Genomic DNA, 21,962 nt, shown 5'->3' with positions numbered 1-21,962 from the left:
CTCCACATGCGCCCACACACAGCTATTTCTGTTTCTTTCCCCTACAAAATAAATGTTTCTGTTCACTAATTGACCATTTTTATATGCATTGGCTATGTTCATATAACAACAAATATGTTCTTAATCTCAATGGGATTTTACCGGGTTAAATAAAGGTTAAATGAAATAATATAATACAAGGATTTCAATATTCATATAATTTATTATGTTGTGTCTATGTTAGTTACACGCAACTTTGTGTGTGTGTGTATGTGTGCCTGCAGTGCTGTGACAGAGAGCCTCAGAAAAAGAGAGGAGGGGGTGTGTCTGTGCCCAACGTTGCTGCTCAGTCTGTGAGCTTCAGCAAGGCAGATACCCTAATGAGCCCCACGACGGATTGTTTATTTCAAAATCAAGCGCGACCCAAACCGAACATTTGGTCCCGACCATCGGCAATCGCTGAGCGGGCCAGTTCGGCGGCCAGGCCACCAGGAAATGTCCCGGTGCTCCCGATGGCCAGTCCGCCACTGAGTCTGCCGATATGCAAATTATATGCAAACCACGCTTTACTTGCCCCTCCCCTCAACGCCCAAACAGTGACAGAAAGTTGAAACTGAAAATCAGTGACACTGAAAAAAAAGTGACAAGAAGAAAAAATCTGAAGATTGTCATTGAAAAATACAAAAAAATCCCAATAAAATAAAATAGTAAGATTTTAATTATTTTAATTAGTTTCTTTTTTCAGTGCCAATACTTGTTTCAATGCCAATACAACTGTTTTCAATACAAATGTTTCAATGCCAATGTTTCCTTTTTCAGTACTGGTTTTGTTTTCAATGCCAATTTTTTTTTTTTGGATGCCAAATTTTAAAGTCCCCGTTCTGGCTCCATATTTATCTACTTTCACTTGATCTTGACTTCAACAGAATGTCTATAGCCTATGTTGATACAAAAGGTGTGTGTGCGTCTGTGTGTCTGTCTCAGGTGGCTGTGACATTTGCGGTGGGGTCTGAGGTTGGCCTTCAGAGCAGCAGTGACTTCAGTCAGATGGGGAAACCTTTCCTAATGGGAACAGTGGCTCTGGGTGAGAACCAGCTATGTACAGTATTGCTCACTGTCTTTCTATTTGTCATCAATAGAAATAGACATCATTTCACCTTTCTGGGCCTCTGAATGTCTTTCTTTATTCCTGTCCATGCTCCCTCTTCTACCATCCTTTCTTTTTTCAAGCCAAGAATAATAATGGAAGATATTCCCCCACGCACCAGCCACCTGTAATTAGTGTTGCTAACCAGATTTGGAAAACTAAGATGTGCCAAGTTCACAACAAAGTGCCCAAAATGTGCTGCTCCATTAGAAAATACAAAGATGGAGAAGCTCATTTGCTCAAGACTGAGGATCAGCTTTGTGGTCGTATCATCAGATCTGCAACCATATGTCTAGGACAGTCGGGTGAAGCCAACTGATCCAAGAAAAGGACTTTCAGTTGGCCTCAAGGAAGGAAGGGAAAGCGGGGCTCGGCTCCGGCAGTGATCAGCAGAGCAGGTGAACTGCTGACACTGACTGGGGATTTTGTCAAGCGATGGAAAGGGCAATCTGAGTAACTCCTGAACCCAACCAGTACGTGTCTTCCGTGGATGAGACAGAAGTGTTATTGAGATTCACCTTAAGATGCTGAGGGCTCTAGACATTGTTGGGCTCTCTTGGCTAACATGTCCCTTGAATGTCGCAGACAATGTGGAATGGCATACAAGGGTAGTGGTTAAAATAATGGATCTGGGAGGTGTGCTCCAATTGTCAGGGTATCGCACTGCTCAGCATTTTTGGTAAATCATATGCCAGTGTACAGGCAACGACCAAACTTCCGATCCTTTGTCATTTGAGATGTTAATTGTTGATCATAAATGCCCATCCAGGGGTCCTTAGGCCATTGCTTTGAGCCATCTGGTCCTTAAATAATTGAATAACTGGAGTGAGAGCTGTGTCACTGACTCTGTGATTTTCATGGATAGGAGGGTAGACAGGGGTAGGCGACAGTCTATTTGGGGACCTCTGAATTGCTTTTCAGCTCTTTACAGATGATGTGATTCTGTGGACTGAACCGCGATCTTCAGCACACACACGGTTTGCAGTCATCTCCAAGACTCCATGATCCTCTGCTGGAAAATGGTGGATTACTCCCTCCAGGTTGAGTATGAGTTGCTGCCCCATGTTTAAGTACCTCAGGATCTTGTTCTTGAGTGAGGGTAAAATGGAGCATGAGATCAACAGACAGATTGGTGCGGCATTGGCACTGATGTGGGTGGTGAAGAGTGAGCTCAGCTGGAAGGTCAAAGCTTTCGATTTACAACTCGATCTACGTACCAGTGTGTGTATATCCATCACTCCCATCTTTGGGGCCAAGGACACCCACACAAAATCCACACCAGAGGGAAACTATTTCCATCGACAACTCTGGTAATATTGGCAACAAAATGAGGCACCAGAATCTGTGTTGTGATTTGGTCCAGTAGATGCTGGTCGTATAGGAAGGTATAGGTTTTGGTACCCAAACCTAGTCACCTCGACCCAGCCCTGGATAAGCAGCAAATAGATGGATGGACCATCAGCATGCACTTTGACTTTTGAATACACTTCTACACATTAGCTGTTGCAGCATAACAGGTTGTTGCTCTGTTTCATGAGTGTTTCTGTGGCAGCACTGACTGTACTTCTACCAGCATTACCAGAAGTTGTATCATTACTTCAGAGGACCATTTGAACATGCAAGCTGCTTTGTAGTCATGGCTAGTTGTGTGGAACAGTATATGGAACAACTTCAATCATTTTATTTAGATGAGTTTACCTCAGAATTGTATTCTGTTCAGGATTTGAAAGTCTCTCAAACACTATTCAGGCTCTGACGGGACTGGGCTTATTCACTGAAATCCAGACTAGTACAATGCTTTTAGGTCAGCTCTATCAAGCAAAGAAGGACAGATTTCACTGCAGCTTATATAGCTGATCAGTAAAAAGTCAAAAAGTAGAACAATAACAGAAATGGCAGACCGTGAACAATGGAGGAAAGTCTAATTTATACTGATATGTATCAGTATAGATCACACAAACTATCAAGAAGTATTTTTGGTATCTGTAGATTTCCATGATGAAAAGTTTACATGTCAATATGTATATGTTAATGTTGGACAATATGGCCTAAAATCTGTATTCTATGTGTCTTCAGTTTCATAATGGTAAACTCCATTATGATTTCTCTCTTATGTTAGAGATCAATAATGCCAGTAATTTCATGCATTTGATTTATTCTGCAGCCGTACTAAGGTACCTGTAATATGATATAATCTTTCAAGCATGATATTGCTAGAAATGTGTTTAAATCATGTTAAAAAGAAGCCCACAGGTAGACATACTATATGAATAAAGATTGCAAAAACATTTTTGATAAAGTTTTGTCTCCATGCAATAAAGAAAACATGGCAAATAACACACACTCTGTAAGACTGACCTGCCATTGTGTTTTTGTGTCGACAGGGGGGATAGTAAACGTGATGCCTCTGCTCTTCTCGCAGATCTCTCACAACAAAACACAGGTAAATCTGGTCCTCTACTATACCCTGCACTGCAAGTATGCATTTCTGCTGCTGCAAATGTCATACTCTAACATACTCTGAAACACTACAGAAGGTATCATCATCTCTGATATAATTTGTATGTTTTAGAGTAATTGTCTCCAAAGTGTCTTTGAAGATACATTAAATTGCTTTTGCATTACATTTAGAGATTTTGAATAAAACTGTCACTGACACTCAATAATTCTCTTCAGTATTGTATGCTTTATGTGATGATCTGATAATTCAGCATTATTGTCAAGCTTCACATTTCTAGTACTGCAATTATATAATCATGTTGTCTTATTGTTTTACAAACTTCTGCTTGAGCAGGACGTTGGTCCCCATGTACTTTATTTTCTTTGTGTCCAGATCCTGTGGTTTCGGAGAGCAGTGCTTGGAGGTCTGACAACCTGCACTGTGCTCAACATCCTCTGGTAAGCACATCATTCTCTTACTGTTCTGCTCTTGAACTCCTTTATTAATAAACCTCCAGACAATAAATAGTTGTTAGCTTAAATTCTCTTTTGTAGCCATGTTCTGTTGCACGAAAGAAACATGTCTGATTGTATTGTCCTAAATGAAAAAACCCATCATGACAGAAAATTCAGGCCAAGGCCAAATATAAAGAAAACATTATTTTACACAAAATACCATGTACCAGTTTTTCTGAATCTAGTCCTGAACCTTGGCAGACCTTTTTCCCCGGGAGAGCATCTGGTGTATTGTCTCCCGGGGGGAGCACAACAGCTTTTTCCTGTGATTGACCGACACAATGTCTCCACAGGGCAGAGGGTCAAGGATTGTGGAGGCAGGTAATCGGGGGGGCTTTGTTTAGGCACAGTAATCATTAGGTTTAAGCTTCCATATGTTCCATCAATCATAAGGAGGTTGTTTACTGTGTGGAAGTTATTATATATATATATATATATATATATATATATATGATTCTACAATTATTAAGAGTTCATTGTGCAATGTAATAGTAGAGATAACAAAAGGCTGCTTTATGTATAGCAGATGTGAAACTGCTTGGTTAAGATAAAGGCTACCTACAAAGTGCGACTGGATTGAAAAGGTACCTTTTAGGCCAGATGTGGAAATTCAGAAAATTCAGCTTTTAAAATGTGATAGACCGTGATTGACGTTGAGCAGCGTGGTCAGAAGATCTGCCGGACCATCTGGAAGACAGAGACATTGACTTTGGCAGGACCCTCTAAGACTTTCAGCAGAGGTTTGAGGACAGCAGGCAGTAATGGCAGCCAGGATGGTATAGCAAATCTGGTCCAGAGAGAAAGGAGGCCATCTGGCGTAACAGCCAGCGACACAGGACTCCTGATGCACCAGAGGGACCATCCACAATCTCTTGAATCCTGTTTTGCAACTGAAGAGCCTAAGACAGGTGCCTTTGGCTGGGGGGGGTGTAAATATGGTTAGCAATCCTAGTGTGGCTATATGAACATAACAAATGTCATAATGACGCTGATTCTGTTATTTTGTTTGCGGGTGTATGTCATAGGATATATGTGTGTGCGTGCATAGTCTTTAGCTGCTTCATTTACATTAGGTAAACTAGCTGCATATGGTGTTTTATTGACAAAGAGAAATTAATCATACACAAGACACTTTCATATTTTCTTCCATTGTACACACACACTTCTAGCAGCAGAGAGTATTCATAGAAAACATTTTGCTTTATTGGTGGATATTTGGCTATGCATGTGTTTGTCTCAACCAGTGAGAAAGAGCAGGTTTCATTAGAGAGAAAGGAACAAATTTTGGGGACACTCCTGAGTCAATTTAGTAACCATGGGGAGTTCTACTCAGCCTGTGAAAACAGTTGTTTAATGTCCTTGAGAAGCTTTGTCAAGTTGGAGAGAATTACTCAGGAATCTCAGCTTGGGCTTGGAGACAACAAACCGCTTAATGGAGAGCCTGCATTACCTGCTCCACATAAGGAGTTTAAACAACAGCATAATGTACCAGGCAGGCAAGGTTTTCAGAAAATATGCTACCTAGTTGAATTATGCGAAGTGTAGGACATGGTTTCTCAACTGATGGGTTGCAACCCACTTTTGGGTCGCGGACTCATTCTGAATAGGTCTTAAGTGGCTATGTATTTTATATACTTAACTATCTGATATTAAAAAAAGGCCATGATGATATTGTATACGTTAACTGGTCTATTTGAATAATACATTTGCTTCTATCAAATGGGTCACGACCTAATGACCATGGGAAAATGTGGGTCCCAAGGTGAGACCAGTAGAGAGCCACTGGTGTAGGATACAGTGGGTTTCATGTAAGAACATTTTCGTATTCTGATCTTAACTTTCTCTGACTTCTTTTTGTTTGGTGGGCTTGTTCGAGTGTGCCACGTGAGATTCAGCAAACACTCCTAACTTCAGATTTCTGTGTAAATCACCTGCATAAAAATGATGAATGCTACCTGTGCGCAAGTTTAAACCTTCATAACTAATGCCCCAATAATAAGGCTACGCCGCCTGCCCCATGTGTGAGATCAACAAAGGAAAGTCTATTTTTGACAGTGTCAGCAGTGGTATTAGAGGACCTTCTTAAGCTAAGGAGTGGGACAAAATAATGAATGCTGTTCACTTTTTTCCCGGAGTTCTTGTGCTTTCTCGTCTCGCAGGTTCTCATGGATCCTGGTAATATCTCCTGCCATGGTCCTGCTTGACTGCCATTACTAATATCACTGATATTATTATTACTATTATTATTACTACAGTTACTATAATCCCTGCTCATTGTCCCCCATCATTGTTGTCGTCGTCGTCATCTTCTTCATGTTCATGTTCATCATCATTATCATCATCAATCACTACTATTAGTGTAGTTGTTGCTACTGTTGTTGCTGTGCACTCTCTCTCTCTCTCTCTCTCTCTCTCTCTCTCTCTCTCTCTCTCTCTCTCTCTAACCCCAACTGAACTGGTCGAGGCAGACGACCACCCACCTAGAGCCGGGGTCTGTCCTAGGTTTCTGCCTCTTAAAAGGATGTTTTTCCTTGTCGCCGTCGCCAAGTGCTTGCTCATGGTGGGAACTGTTGGGTCTCTGTGAATAATTTTATAAGGAGTTCGGTCTAGACCTACTCTATTTTGAAAAGTTGTTATGATTTGGCGCTATACAAATAAAATTGAAGGGATGGAAGGGTGTCAATGGGAAGTCTCCAATACGGAGATAGATGAACGAATACGTGCTGTAATAGGTGATGTTGCATTGTCAGGCATTGCAAGACAACCCTAATCCCATCAATTGCCAATTCAAATAAATGAAGATATTGATAGACTATATGTGACCTGCTCCATCATTTTGAGTCACTTTGACCCAGAAACACATTTTGAGTTTTCTTCATGGCTGTAAACAAGCTTTATGGCGATACCAAACACACTCACTTTCTTCGCCATCACAATTGGAGCCGGCCGGTGTCAGTGGCGCAAAATCTGAGTCAGACTCAGAGGTCGAGCCGCCGCTGTCACTCTCACTCTCAGCTGCCGGTGCGGTGAAAAAGTCCGTAATAAGGTCGATCCAGTTGTCGTCTGAAGTAGCATGTCTTACAGGAATTGAATTTAAAAGTCGAGCAATGTCGTCATCGCGAAAATTCATTTTGTCTAGGCTGTCAATCTGTCAATCTGTCTCCGCGTCCGTGTCTATCTAAACTGACAGTTGACAGATGACGCAGATGACACAAACACGCTAGCCGGTGTTTTGAAATCTGACACCTGTTTCGTTTTATTTAAAATTGTATTTTCTTGTAAAAACGTGTTTCTACACAAACGGGCCGCTGCGACATCCGACTCATTCTGATGGAACGCGTCACATATGATTAATTTATAAATAGGCTATATTATAATTTGAAATGTACTGTCAAACAAGATGTCAGCGTATTTATGAGTGTCATTTACACCGATCCGCCATAACATTATGAGCACTGACAGGTGAAGTGAATAACACTGATTATCTGGTTGTCATGGTTCCTGTCAGTGGGTGGGTTATATTAGGCAGTAAGTGAACTTTTTGTCCTCAAAGTTGATGTGTTAGAAGCAGGAAAAATGGGCAGCGTGAGGATTTGAGCAACTGCAGCTCTTGTGGAGTGTTCCCGGTCTGCAGAGGTCAGTACCTATCACAAGTGCTCCAAGGAAGGAAAGAACCAGAGACAGGGTCATGGGGGGCCAAGGCTCATTGATGCACGTGGGGAGTGAAGGCTGGCCCGTGTGGTCCGATCCAACAGACGAGCTACTGTAGCTCAAACTGCTGAAACAGGTAATGCTGGTTCTGATAGAAAGGTGTCAGAACACACAGTGTATCACAGTCTGTTGGTATGGGGCTGCAGAACATTCTGACCACCAGGGTGCTCAGGTGGTCATAATGTTATGGCTGATCGGTGTAAATAGGAAACTCAAAATTGCTTTATAGTAATGCAATATACATTCCTTTTGTGAAAATTATGTGTTTGGATAATAGCAGACTAATTTCCTAAAGTTCTCCTATATCAGTCGTACAAGCCACTTCTTGCATGAGGCCCATTGTTTTTGAAGTTTTACTCCAACTAGGCACTACTGGAAAATTCAGGATATCTCAGCTGCTTGATTTTTACAATTCTTTGTCTCAGACAAGGTTCATAACTTAAGTACATTTACTAAATTGTTGGGCTATTCCTTTATAACCTCCCTTCCTTTACATTGCTTTATCATATCACTTTTTACAATTTTTCTTCCACCACTATACTGATAATGCTCATCAATAAACATATTTTTGATCCTCTGACACTTTAAGTACATATGCTACCCCAGCCTAAGCAAGACTGACACCACACTAAACTTTGTCCAATCTACTAGGACTCCACCACACAACAATAGCTTTTGTGTGGACCAACACTGCAATTTTAATCCAAATGCTGCAGGTATATATGAGGTATATATGCAATATCCAGTCATTTCTGTCTCGGTTCAGATCTGCACCCTCTCTGACCATTATGCTTTGCACCTTGTTTTTATCTATTCTATTGATTTTTGAAAATCAATGAGAACAATTTTGATGTTACCAAAATGCCAGAATGTTAAAATATAAAAATAAAACAGGCAAGCACAATTTAAACTCAAGAAAATGCTCTGTTGCAGTGCTGCATGAGATAGTCTTTCCACACCCATGACAAATTTCACTGAGCTGTACCCAGCAATTGGCTGTATCTGACCTTTGGTGTACTTTACTGATCAGCTTCTGGCAAAACAACTTACTGCAGCTCCACACAATAAGTCTCTCTCCTCTGGGATACTTCTCTGAGATTTATGAGCTTCAGGCTGCATTTTCTTCTTTTGTGTCCAACCTACACACCAGATTCTGAAAGCAGTGTTCCGTGGCAAAATAGTGCTCTATAATGGCAAGTTTTTACACAGGGGAGCTCCGTTTATCGATTCACAATAACGCTTCAAAGTGATATCAGTGGTCTGTAAACAGGCTTCACTTTCTCTCACCACATATACAGAGCCCTTTGGTCAATACATGCACTGTAAAAAACCCAAACTGTTCACTTTTAGGTCAGTAAATATGTGGTTAGATAAGCTTTAAACTACGTGTTCTTTTTCACATGGATTCTGCTCTCTAACAGGATTCTCTGTGTTTCATTTTCAATTTGACTTGCATTATATGTGGTGTACACTAACCATTGCATCCACTTTTATTGACTCTAAAGAACAATCTTAGTTATGATACCTTGGGCTTTTTGATTTTTTGTTCAGCGTCAGATTTCAACACTGCAACCCCTGACAGACATATTGTATGTGACCATGCCATGCTTTAATTATATTCCCAATAGTAACTTTGATTACATTCTTTCTTTGAGCATCAATAGAGCATGGATGAAACTAGCCAAAATTAAATGTAGTCACAGTAACTGACAAAGTAGTCATACCTTCCCTAAGCTTCCAGCACCAACTATGTCATAAAGACTCACAAATTTCTTAATATCTGAACAAGAAATACCTCCTGGTGGCCCATTTGTTGATGGTGTCATTTAGTGTTTTGCTGCTGTCTCTTGACTGTCCATGAAGACCTCCATTGCTGTCTAGTTCAGTAACCTCTCCAGGGCTTTTGCCACAGCCACTCAAGCCATTGTTGGAGTCTGGCAAGTTGGACTTTTGTCACCCTCCTGTGTTGTGCCAGGAAGGCGTTGGAGTGAGCTCCTTACTCAGTGCTTCGTTGTCTAAAGCCTCTGAGACATTCAAGCAGCTGAAACAGAAGTCAGCAAGGCCACAAACCTAAGACAAGGCATCAATCCCTGACCAGCCAAGCAAACGTCAGCCTTTAAGAGAAGAAAGAGGTTCTTTCATCTTCCTGGAAAGACAAATTTCACCTGCTGCACAGTCCTCATGCTTCTTCCTAGCAGATGCACTTCCCACTGAGGAGACTTGTTCTCTCTAGGTCACAAAGCAAGAGAGGCCCTATACTGTAGTATATCTTATTTATAATATGGCCATAGGCTCTGCCTTGGCTTGCTCACTGCCTGCAGGTAACACAACAGTGAATATCTATTAGAATTGTGTTTCTCTTCCAGATCAGCAGAGCCCACTACTTCTGCTACCCTGCCACTCCACAAAGCATTAAACATCAGTTGATGCAGTAATAAGGGCACACCCCCTTTTCTGGGTCTCATATTTTCAAATTGACAAAGTGTGCATTAAGGGATCATTATATTTCAAATTATGTACGTGTTGGATCATCAGACAGTGCTTGGAACCCCCTCTACCCCAAAATCCTCCAAACATCAGAACTGGGGCTGTATCTGAGAATTTCTGTAATTTTCAAAAAGCGACAATCTGACAGGCGTGCCCACCTCATGCAGTAATTGGCCAGGTAAGCAGAATTAAGAATGCAGGCAGGATTTGAACTTCTTCTTTTTCATTCTTCACACAACTTGTGTGTACAAACCATGAAGCCTTTAGGGAGAGATCCTGAAGTCTGCTCTTCTATCAAACTTGTTATTTTCTAACATATCTTGGTCTTGTACATTTAAGTGTGTGGATTTTTAAGGACTAGAGGTTCAACCCAGAATCGTCTTACCTGCGTGAAATTCAAACAACAAGTGCGAGTAATCAGCATTATTGCCCACTTCGGAACATTGTGCATACTAACAGCATGTCTACACAGGGGGTGTGCCAGTCGTGTGATTTTCAGTTGTTCCTGTTAGGCATGCATCTGACCGAACAGACACACTTCTATTTCACTGTATGGCCTGGCTCAGGTTAAACCCAGAATGAATGCCATAGAACTTTAACTTTATTATCCAGTCAGTCAAATTGCTGACATTTTGCTAGCTCTGGCTGATGTTACACTACCAGAAATCAGTTGTTCTTTGTCACATGAAAAGTAGTTGCCAGGGCCCAGTGGCAGTGATGTGTGTGAGATTTGTAATATCAGAGTAAGCCAATCAAAGTCAGAGTAGGGTGGGTCATGACTTCTCCTGTTTTGGGGTTAATAAATTATGTATGTAATTTATCGGTGCATAGACTCGCATACTCAACAACCAACATTTCAGGCTATCAGAGGCATTTCTGATACTAGTATTGGAACAACCTTAGTAAATTGTAGCAACAAACTTCAAGAAATATGTTTTCAAGAGTACAAGGTTGTAGGATCTATTTACAACAAATAAAAACAAAGCATTCAGTCATTCATTGGAAGGACTTCTAGCTTACTTTCTGTCACACACCTTTCCACTAGGTCCCTTTGTGTAGACTGCCAGAGAATATAAACATTTCATATTATCTAATAGCTCAAAACTATGATGGAATAACTAAACTCAAAAGTTTATGTAATGCATTTGAATTGATGTTATTTGTCCTTCAAAAAGCTTGAAGTGTGGCGCAGTTTGTCAGTATAGGTTGACTGAAATCAGCATGGCTTACACTGCACAGATGCAAATCCTCCTCTCTCGCCTTGCTTTCTATCTGCTCTCTCTCTCTGTTATCACAATACTTCTTTTTGGGGGTCCTGTTCTTGCTTGACGTCCTGGTAAGCAATTTCCTCTGCCTCCATTTTTTAGACCATAATTTTGATTGATAATTATCGTTGGGGACATAATTCTGTTGAGTCACCCAGTAGAGTGAAAGACTAGTAGAATAAAATAGAAATGGTGTGTTGTTGGGTGCATTCAAGCGTAGCCACAACAAATGAATGGATAAATCTCTCAGAGCTGCACTCTGCACTGCCGATTCAAAGAGACCAACAGCCTGTGCCGCAGAGAGAGGAGAAAACGTACTTGTCCATGACTTGCTTTCTCTCTCTCCCTGCAGCCTAACTTTATGGCCTTTAGCTTCAAACAAAGAACTTGTGATTCATCCTCTTTTTCTCAGTCTGCTTTTGTTTTTAGAAAACCTTTAAAGACTAGCTGTACCCTAAAGGATTATCAGGCTGATTTCCACAAGACGTAAACACTTTGACAATCCAAGGGGAAATCCCTGTTGGAGCCATGGTTGGCACTTCATTGCCTCTCATAATACACATATCTGAGCTGATAATAATTGCACATTTGACATAGCAGTTGACCTTACAGTCTCAGTTATAGGGCTCTGTCTTGCACTCAGCGCAATTGACTTTGTACACTGGCGCTTGTATAATTCCTATTTTGCACTCGACGCAAATTGGCATTTTCCCTCCACCGACACACGTCCTTAAATTAGGGAATGAACTTGCGCTCCGGGGGGCGGTTCAGCGAAAAGAGGAGGCGTGTTCTGGCGCAAATGTTCCCTGGTGCTATTTTGCTGTTTCAGAAAACAATTCCGCCGCAGACCAGGAAAAACCTAGTCTAAAGTCAGTGGCGCTTATTCAGATGCTATTTTAAGGGCACAGACTTGAGGGAATGCGCCTGAGAGGCAGCAGCAACATCGCCACCCGGTCAGGACGGGCATTAATACTTTGCTGCATCCCGGACCTCACGCTCCAGCATGTCAAACCCGGTTTGCTGCAGGAACGGGTGGTCCTCCGGCGTGTAGTGGGTCTGAATCCTCTGCACCTTGGTGTTTGCGCTGCTCCCTCCTCAGCTGGCCCTTGCGCACTGCTCGGCCCGTGCACACTGCTCCCGAGGCCAGGGTCTCCTTCCTGTGAAGCTACGTTACATTGTTTTGATTTATTGTATGGCTGTGTTACATTTATTTCATGTCAATAATGTCACTTCTCGGTATTTTACGGCCCTGACGAGAACGTCGGTCTCCTCGGCTGTGAACCGCTCCTGGCGTGCGCCCGCCGTTATAATAGCAATCCGCCATGGAACAAGCGCGCCTGCTTTTAAGGGGAATGTGAGATGACGCTCTGATTGGTTTATTGCATGTTACGCCCAAACCACACCTAGGAGTAATGTAGCTACTTCAGACCAACCCATTTTAGATTTGTGGTGCAAGAGTCATTTATCACACCGGCATAATAGCAACAGCGCCCCAGATCCACCCACAAAGCTACTTGCGTTTGATACTTGCGTTTCAGATCGGCAAGATAGGGCCCATTGTGTTTATATAACTTGAAATAAGATACCACAAACACTAGTGAAATCTATCGTGATGTATGTGATTCTGATTCTGTGATCTAATGTGAATCAAGATGGGATCCTTGACCTAAGCACTCTCACCACAAGCTCAATTTAGTAGCTTTTTTTGAATTTGTTTGATAATATCACAAGATCTTACTAGACAGAGTTTGCCCCATTTTGGAAATGTATTTGTTTGGGCAGGCGGGGCTTTTTATTGCCTTTAATGGATAGTGACAGCTGAAGAGTGACAGGGAAGGGGGAGAGATAGGCGATGACATGCAGCAGCAAAGGGCCTCTGCATCAAAGACTCAGCCTCGGTACATGGTGAACTACCAGGGTGCCCCAAATTGTTGATGTTTGAATTTCCATTTTTCTGAGGACTTATAAATGCTTGTCTAAAAGTTGAGACTGAGAGTTTATTCTTGACCCTGGAAACGGTAGTCGACAAAACAATCTCACCACACAGTCCATTGAGTAGTTGATAATAAAAGATGACTCGAGACATGAGGCTGCCTCTTGCAAAACACTCATGATCAATTCTATAGCATTTTTTTTGTTTTGCTGCTTTTTCAGAGCCTTTTCGATGATATTTTTCAGGATATTTCAAGACAAATTATCTAAATGTTTTTGCAGATATGTAGATATATGTTGGATTTCACAATAATGTAGTAAACTCTGGCAATTCAAACCGCATTCTTTTCTTAAAAAGCAAATCTCATCAAATTACTTTTTTCTGACTGGACACATGATGATGATTCAATTTGCACATTTAACCCCTGTTCATTTTACAGTTGCTAGATCACATTCTGGACACTGGAGAAGTTCAGAGACAGCACCAGCAAAAGGTCTCACCTGCACAAAATAGTTGTTTTTAGAAAAGAGATGTGACACCCTGAAATAAAAAAATAAATATATATATATATATATATTTAATATTCAACATTTAGTTCCGCAATAGCAGTAATAATTCATTTTACTGTTGCTTTAGAAGAACAGAAGTGAAATTGAAAGCCAATTAAAAAGCAAACTGTTCAAACTGTTGGAGATAAAGCTGTGTTTTCAGATTGACACGTAATTAAAAGGTTACCAGATATAAATGGTAGCCTTGGGCTAAGGGGAAAATGAGAGTAACATGACAGCATAAATGTTACCTTGCTTGCACACCGATTTTATCATAAAATGGCTTGTTAACACACATCTTACATGGTGAACCTTTTAATTTGCAGCAGGGAGTTTGCCACCTTTGTCGACTGACCAAAATCATAATGACAGCACACTATCTAACTTGCAAAAATACGTTTCAGTCAGGACTTTTGTCAAAATATCTTATATTCCAAGCAGAATTTTACATTTGGCGGTATGGCTCTGTTCTGGGACCTCCTTGTCCTTCCGCGTGCCTACGTGGAAAACCTTAAGGCAGGGAGAGCACACCTCCCTGCCCTTCCATGTGCATACATGGAAAAGTTTAAGACAAGGAGAGCGGCAGCAGAGACCCCCCAGGGTACAGAACAGAGCAAGCATCAATGGCAATCAGAAAATGACATTGATTAATTAGATACAACATAAAAAGGAGGAGCTGGGGTGGAGGTGGGTGCAAAAAGGCTTTGTAGAGGAGCAGCAGAGATAGGCAGGCAGGCTAAAGCAGCTTAAATAAGGCGCCATGTAGATGTTTGCCAATTGGATGCTTGAGGAAATCAGGTGAGCTGTCAGCTGACTGTGTATGGTATCCAATGGGAAGCTTAGAGGAATCAGCTGATGTATGTTTATGACTAGCTGTGATCGTATGATATAGCTGTAACTGAAAGCTAAGCCTGACTTTGTGCCCTGCCTGAACTAACGCTATGCTCAATTTATTTCGTGCCAGACCTTCATCAGGCAAATAGTTTGTGACAATTAGAAACCATCTTAAATAAGGAGTGGCTATAAGTCTGCAACTAGTACAACATCAATTTACTATATGACATTCTCCAATAACATGCATGGAGCTAGAAAAATAACTCTCTCAAGTAACAAACATAAATGTACCCAAACAATCTTACATAGAATTGAAAATTTAATTATCAAAAACTATCAAATAAATACTTAGACTCAAATTAGGGCTACATTCATAGATGGACCTGTAGAGATGCATTTACATGGCAAGTGAAAGATTCAACAAATTCATAATAAACTACAAAAAGCTCTCTCAAGTTTGAGTAGTCACCAATCCTAGGTGGTAGGGTGACCTGAAGAGATGTGATGGATTGCACAAGTATGAGATAATCCCAATTGGTGCATTATGGTGCAACTCCGGTGTTACTTTGGGAAGAGGGCGCTCACCTACGCAAATAGATTTGCAAAGTTTTGTTCTGTTTGGAGAAATCATATTAACGAAAGTTGTAGTTGACATCAGAGAAAGTAAATGGACAATAAAAAGCCAAAAGATAAATAAATTTAAAAAAACAGATATATTCAAACGTTTCAGCAGAAGCAGAAGATTCCGTAAAATTCTCATTGAGGTCTAGATCTGTTTGATGCATGTCATCTACAAAGGCAGCACTCTGCTGTGTACATCAAACTGAAAAGATGTTATGGAGATCACTTGTATTAGATGTTCACTTCATAATGAGCGTATTTTTTCACCTTATTATTTGATGCAAATTTAATGAATTCTTCAGGGAATTATTTAAGCATGAGAATGTGATGTTTTTCACAAAGTAAACCTCAGGTTTTATAAGAAGGATTATTGCTGTTTTTTTACCTTATGATAATTACTAACTGAATATAGTGTTGTTAAATCTGCAGCCCCCGATCTGAAAAGAGCCACACCAGAGCCATTCACTGTGTTTTTGTGTGTGATTACATCAGGCTGCTACAAAATAATGACACACTTGAGGTCGATTATAACAAAATAACGGTGTTGTGCCTGTTTATAAGGGAATCGTCAGATTAACGGAGCTCATTAATCCTTCATCAATGCCACCTTTCCAACTTTCTTTTAAGCAAAAGTTGAGTTTCATGTTTTATTCTTGACATGCATGACTGTGCAAGCGCTGCTGAGTTAGTTATGATATGAAGTGACCATTTATGACGGGAGATTCAACAGAATTAAAACTGAAAAATCATCAGATTGATGCGATCATATAAACACCAACATTGTTTATAATTGATTTCTATCATCATTGTACAAATTAATTGTAATAAAACCCTCACTATCTGCCTGTGGCTGCAGATCTGTGAAGCTTTGTGTTCATGTCATGCCACTCTGCACCTTCCAGACAACAATATAATTTCCACGATGAAGCGTCTTCTATTTGTTGAGCCATTGTTGTCATGCATCACTGTGACTGGCTCGGCTGTTTCAGAGCTTTGAGACTAGTGATGTGACCGGCTGAGATTGTATTTATGAGTTACCACATCCTTCAATCTATATTTCACTTTTTTTTTTTTTTTTAACTTTGCCCTGCCTGCATGTTCCAAAATTGCACTTGAAGGATTAAAAAAGGGCCCCAAAACTTCAAGCAATTAAAGATAGAAATCAGATAAAAAATTGTTAATATGAATTGACATTAGAGAAAAAAGCTAAAATTGTATTCAGTATAGGAGCAAACCACTTACACAAACTTACTTTTACCTAAAAAACTTACTCAAATTTTTCTATGTAGGCTTTGCTCTTGCTATACTTCCTTTAAGAATCAAGCGGCAAAAGTTTCAACAATACACCTCAAGGACTATAGAGTACAAAACCCAGTAGACACACAGCCTTGAGAGATGTTGTATGCACAATACGCAAGGAAATGGATGCCAGTGTCAAGTACAGGAAAGTATAACTAGAACAGGAGGAGGCTGTGGTTTTGGAGGAAGTAAATCATCAACTACTGACAGTGTTGTCCAGCAGGTGGGCAAAACAGTATAAACAGCAGCAGCAGTGTTATAAATGAAATCATCATCAGGAGTGAGACATTGTCAGTTTCTAAAGATCGCCTCATTTTCCTGATTGAGCATGCTTTATGATTCAGTGCTCTGCCAGAACTAAGGCTGTGCTTCATTACAGCTTTAGTGCTATGGCTCAGTCGTGCTGATAAATGTCTAATTAATTCATGATGGCGTCCTTGTGAGACTTAAAAGTAGTAAGTCTCTGTTTCCACGTCAGGCTTGAGGGCAGTGTCATTCTTATAAAGGGAAGAAGTGAAACCAGGCTGGGGAAAATGACTGCCTTCCCTCCAAAGTTATTCTCTTGGAAAGTCTCTGAATTAAAAAGGGCACCCTGGTAAAAGTGAAATCACCCTAGGACCACCCAACTTCTGCTTATACGTTTTAGCTCTTTCTACTAAGAAAATGAAATTAATAAATCAATTAGGTATTTATGTTTCTGAAGAGTTAAAACGGTTAAAAATCCTCATTAAATATTTGACAAGGATTAGGATCATTGGGGAAATGCTATTTTACGAGTATTTCTCATAGACAACCCCCCTCCTCCTTTCCAACACTTGGTACGTTCCCCCTGGTCTGGAACACCTGCAGGTTAAAGCTGCTGTTGATATATAACCAGTTGTCGGTTTACACATGCAGGGTAACAGTATCATTCATTCGGAATGTTTCTGGCCACCTGTCCAATATCCATTCTCCTTTTAGCTTTTGATTTGCTCTCCTGAGGGAATTATCGGACTGAGCCTTGTGGTTAAATTTGTCTGTCTGCTGTTTGGTGTTCAGCGGGTAATGTACAGTGAGTAAAACAGCAGCCTGCTGCTTTTGGAATCAAAGTGTAAAAGTCATAAGTCAAGTGTAAAACTGCAAAACTAAAACAATGAGCTGAAAAATGACATGAAATAACACACAGCAGTGCTCAGGGGAACTGCACAGTTTTGGTTGATAATTCTCTGTGGGTTCATCTCTGCCCGTGAGCCTGTTCACAATACACAGTCATTACATGCATTGTTCACATAGAAATATTGAATAGTGGCAGTGGACAGGGCAACTAATCTCAAACCATTATATAGAAATCTACCCATTATTTATAATCCATGAAAATGGTTTGATCCTTCTTCTTCCACTGAAGGATTTTTGCTAAAATTACCTGTCAGGGAATTTTTGGGATGGCTTGTGGTTACATTCGCTCCATTGGTATCGTCATGTGAGCACAGAACCGCCAGTAACGCTATAGCCGCTTGTGCTTGGCCCCCTCGGCACTATGATTGAATTTACCATCGGGCCCTATTGACTGCCTTTTTTTCAGTTTGTGTTGTGTTAAATCCTGTCCAATGTTTTGCCCTTTGAACCAAGTAAGCAGTCAATAACCATTTAAGACGACCTTGTAGGTTTAGCTTTATAGTGAACTCCATATATCCCAAGGAAAACAGGATCATATCGGTTCAGAAAACAGAAGTATTTTTTAAACTGTTACAACAGTAGGACACCATTAGTGTTGAATATACAGACTTAGACAGGAAGTGTTTTAATAGTTTTTAAAAGCATCTGCTTTGTAAGAGTGTTTAAAATGGTCTTAAAATGTCTTATGTCATCATGTCCCGATTTGGAAAGAGTTGGTGACAGGATGGACTTTGATTTCTTGTAAAATGAGTTGGAGCTGGCATATTGACAATGGCGTAACATGGGTGGAGGTCTATGGGCTCCAATAAATGAATGTTTTTATCCATGTGATACTAAGGGCCCATTCTCATTTCATTTGTGCCTCCTCGTCTCCTCTCTCCTCCATCGTCCTGTCAGTGACCCAGAAATCTGACAGAGGTGAATCTGCCTTTCACTGTTTGTGTAGCGCCTCACAAAGTGCTGTTCTAACCGAATTCCTTTAAGACGTTTCACCTTGATACAGGCAGTTACTATGGTAACAGCAAAAAAAAACTGTAACACACCTACATAATAAACGGTAAATTAACAGTGTTATGAGACGCTGTTTAATTCGGCATATACTTTTATCCATCAGCACTTGAGAGACTATGAGAAATAATAATAAAACAGTCCGCCTCTCATTTCCAGTGTCTTCTCGCTCCTACAATAGAGGCTGTAGCGAGTTGAGGAGACAAAATTGTCAAAATGTTTACCTTTATGGATTATACTGATGCCAAATTGCCAAGAAGACTGTCAACATATGACGCCCTTTAGCTTGTGTTTCTAGAGTTATGTGTTGTTATGGACACCTAAGGAATTGTTGGTATGTCATATTTCTTAAAGTGAGTTTGGATCAGTCATATTATGTATAAATATAATATAATATAGTACAGAACACAATGAAAAACAAATATTCTTATATACAATCGTGCAATAAACTGAGCTTTATAGGGAAAGAGCAGCTTAATGGGTCATGATTTAAATAAAATTTTAGGAACACTGTTCTGCTCATCTGATATAGCGGTTGGACTAAGATGCGAGGAGAGGAGGTGGGGAGAGGAATTGAGTAAGTACAAATTGGGAAATTAGAAAGGCCTTAATTCTGCTTTGCTTACTGTGTGTGTTTATGTGTGTGTGTTTGTGTTTCAGGTGCTGGGCTGTGCTGGAAATTGTCCCCCAGACGTCGTTACCAGAGAGGCGGACGGCAGGAGAGACTACAACCCAGCCCGACTCCAGCAGCCTGTCTGGTCCTCACTCCGCTGTCTCCCCTCTGCTGTACTCCAACATCTCACTAGAGGAGTGAGTCTTTACTCTGAATGCTATCTTGTCCACTTATTCACTTCTCTACTTGCTCTATGTATCTCTAGTGTTCAGGTGTTACAGTTGAGTCAGTAAGTGGGTATATACACTCAGATTAGATTTGGCTTCTCTTCAATGTTTCCAAGTACCCCTAGGCAACTGCAGAAGTACCCCCTGCGGTACAAGTACCCCTGGTTGGGAATCATTGCTGTGAAAGATTGATTAAATAATGAATTAGTTCCAATGGGAAACAACATACTGTTCCTTGTTAGTGCATCGGTCTAGAGTACAGTTTACCCTCTGTTATCTTCAGGTATATAAGCTTTCGGTGTCTTCACCTGTAGTCAGTTTGGATTACAGTTTTACTCAGTGCAGTTATTTAGTGCAGATGTTCAAAAAGCATTGCTATTACCTGATCAAATGAACCAAAATAAAGGAGTGAATGCTCCAGAGGTCACTCTGTGGTTGATGAGAACAAGCCCTTACATGATCTTGGGAGCAAGCCAAACCATTGATATTGGGGCAGAACAAACCCTTAAAGCAACAGGGGATTTTCAATAGAACATTCTTAAAACTGATTTAAACTCTTTTATTGTTTGCATTTTCTGCCACAAAGGAGTAGACTGGCTCCTCAGTTGGAACTCATTGCAAAACTATTACTGCTGGTTTGAAATTGAATTTGACAGTTTATTATTTTCCTTCTAAACAGGAGTTGACAGACAATGTAAATCCGGTAAGGTCCCCTTACTAGCTTGTTCTGGGGCTTTCAACTGTATAACATGGTCCTCATAGGCAGAGGTAGTTTTCTCAGTTGTCATTGATTTGGATTTTTGTATAAAGAAATCCCTGATTTTGACAGCTTCCTGGCTTAAAGTTTGATGTCACTTTATTCTTGACCTTGGAAACACCAGGAACAGAAGTTTACTTACTTGTTCTGGAGGTCAAAACTGTTGTGAAAGATTGAGAGACAGACACAATAATGGATAGTGAATTGTAGGTACAGATAGTGATTTACTTCAGGGTCACACCTAAAGAAAACAGCTTATCAAAACAACGATTCCAAGCCGTCCTGTTATCTGAAGTAGAAGGACATATGGTCAAATAACATCCACTGACATCAGCTCAGTCCTTTAATAGTTCGGCAGGCATGGAGCTCTTTTTATACCATTACACTGTCCACTCCCATTTTGAGATCGTAAAACAGTTAGCTTTTTGTCTTCAGAATTGTACACTATGCTATTCCGTCGACGCCCAAAGGTGACAGTGAGGATACATCAGCAGAGAACTGAGTGAATGTGCACAATTAACAGCTCTTGTACTGAATATGTAATTATTTCAAAGCATCTTTGAATTGTAATGGCTCCCTGGCTCAGGCCTTCCCCTTCCATTAAATCCTCCTTCATTCCACTGATTTGCAGAACAACCATTTTTCATTCTGATTGCTTGGCATGAATTTTTATTTCTGTGTTATTCTTTCCCCCCTACCGATCACCGCTCATTGTTCATCTTTTTAAAAAGCAGAGCTCCTGTGACCCACATGGCTACAGCAACCTCAGTGACAGGTACTCTCCTCTCCCTGCTCGGCAGAGCCGTTGCTTTCAAAGACCAACATTGCCCCCTAGTGGATTCTTATAAACAGTTTGAAAAAAGCTGTCAGGAGCTCATGGCTGTTACACTGCTTCAAATCCCAATCCTCTAACCTTGTTCCCCTCATCTGTTGAGTCTTTTAGAGAAGCTATGTGCCTTTAAAGTCATGTTAGGATGAAGGGGGTAATAACACAGATAAAAGTGCCTCATGTGTTCTGTCACTGGGCTCAGAAACAACAGTTTGCTTTTAGACCGTTTTCTAAACACTTGGGATTCCTGGAGAGTGTTTTTCTTCAGATACAGGTGATTGGAGAGCAGTTCTATGTCTGTAAATGTTTTGGAGACAAATTGCACTGTACACATTGTACGCAAACATGCGTACTCTCACCTTTATGCATCGCTGTAGCACACATATGGACATACGTCTGTTCATATGTCCGTGTATGTTGCATTGTCCCTGCTCTTACTGTATTTACACTGTGTTTTAGAACATTTCAGCAATTTACACGCTGCATTTGTTTTACACTTATGAGCAAATGCAGTTAGCCATGTAGTGTTGTGCAGAATTGGTTAGTCTACCTTGCAAAAATGCGGGCTCTGTTGAAGTTATGCCGGATAATTGA

General features: G+C 40.6%; 1 protein-coding gene across 3 annotated transcripts in view; it reads left to right on the top strand.

Annotated features, from left to right (window-relative positions):
* The window catches only part of si:ch211-51h4.2 (uncharacterized), an 86,557-nt gene that overhangs the window by 45,668 nt on the left and 18,927 nt on the right, over positions 1–21,962 (top strand). For all 3 annotated transcript variants that reach the window (XM_051377810.1, XM_051377811.1, XM_051377809.1), the window contains 4 exons: positions 964–1,063; positions 3,511–3,569; positions 3,960–4,024; positions 19,603–19,752. In XM_051377810.1, coding sequence (XP_051233770.1) covers positions 964–1,063; positions 3,511–3,569; positions 3,960–4,024; positions 19,603–19,752 — 374 coding nt within the window. The remainder of the gene's footprint in view (positions 1–963; positions 1,064–3,510; positions 3,570–3,959; positions 4,025–19,602; positions 19,753–21,962) is intronic.

This window comes from Dicentrarchus labrax, unplaced genomic scaffold, assembly GCF_905237075.1.
Source record: "Dicentrarchus labrax unplaced genomic scaffold, dlabrax2021, whole genome shotgun sequence".
Taxonomy (NCBI): Eukaryota; Metazoa; Chordata; class Actinopteri; family Moronidae; genus Dicentrarchus; species Dicentrarchus labrax.
This window is presented reverse-complemented; position numbering and strand designations above follow the sequence as displayed.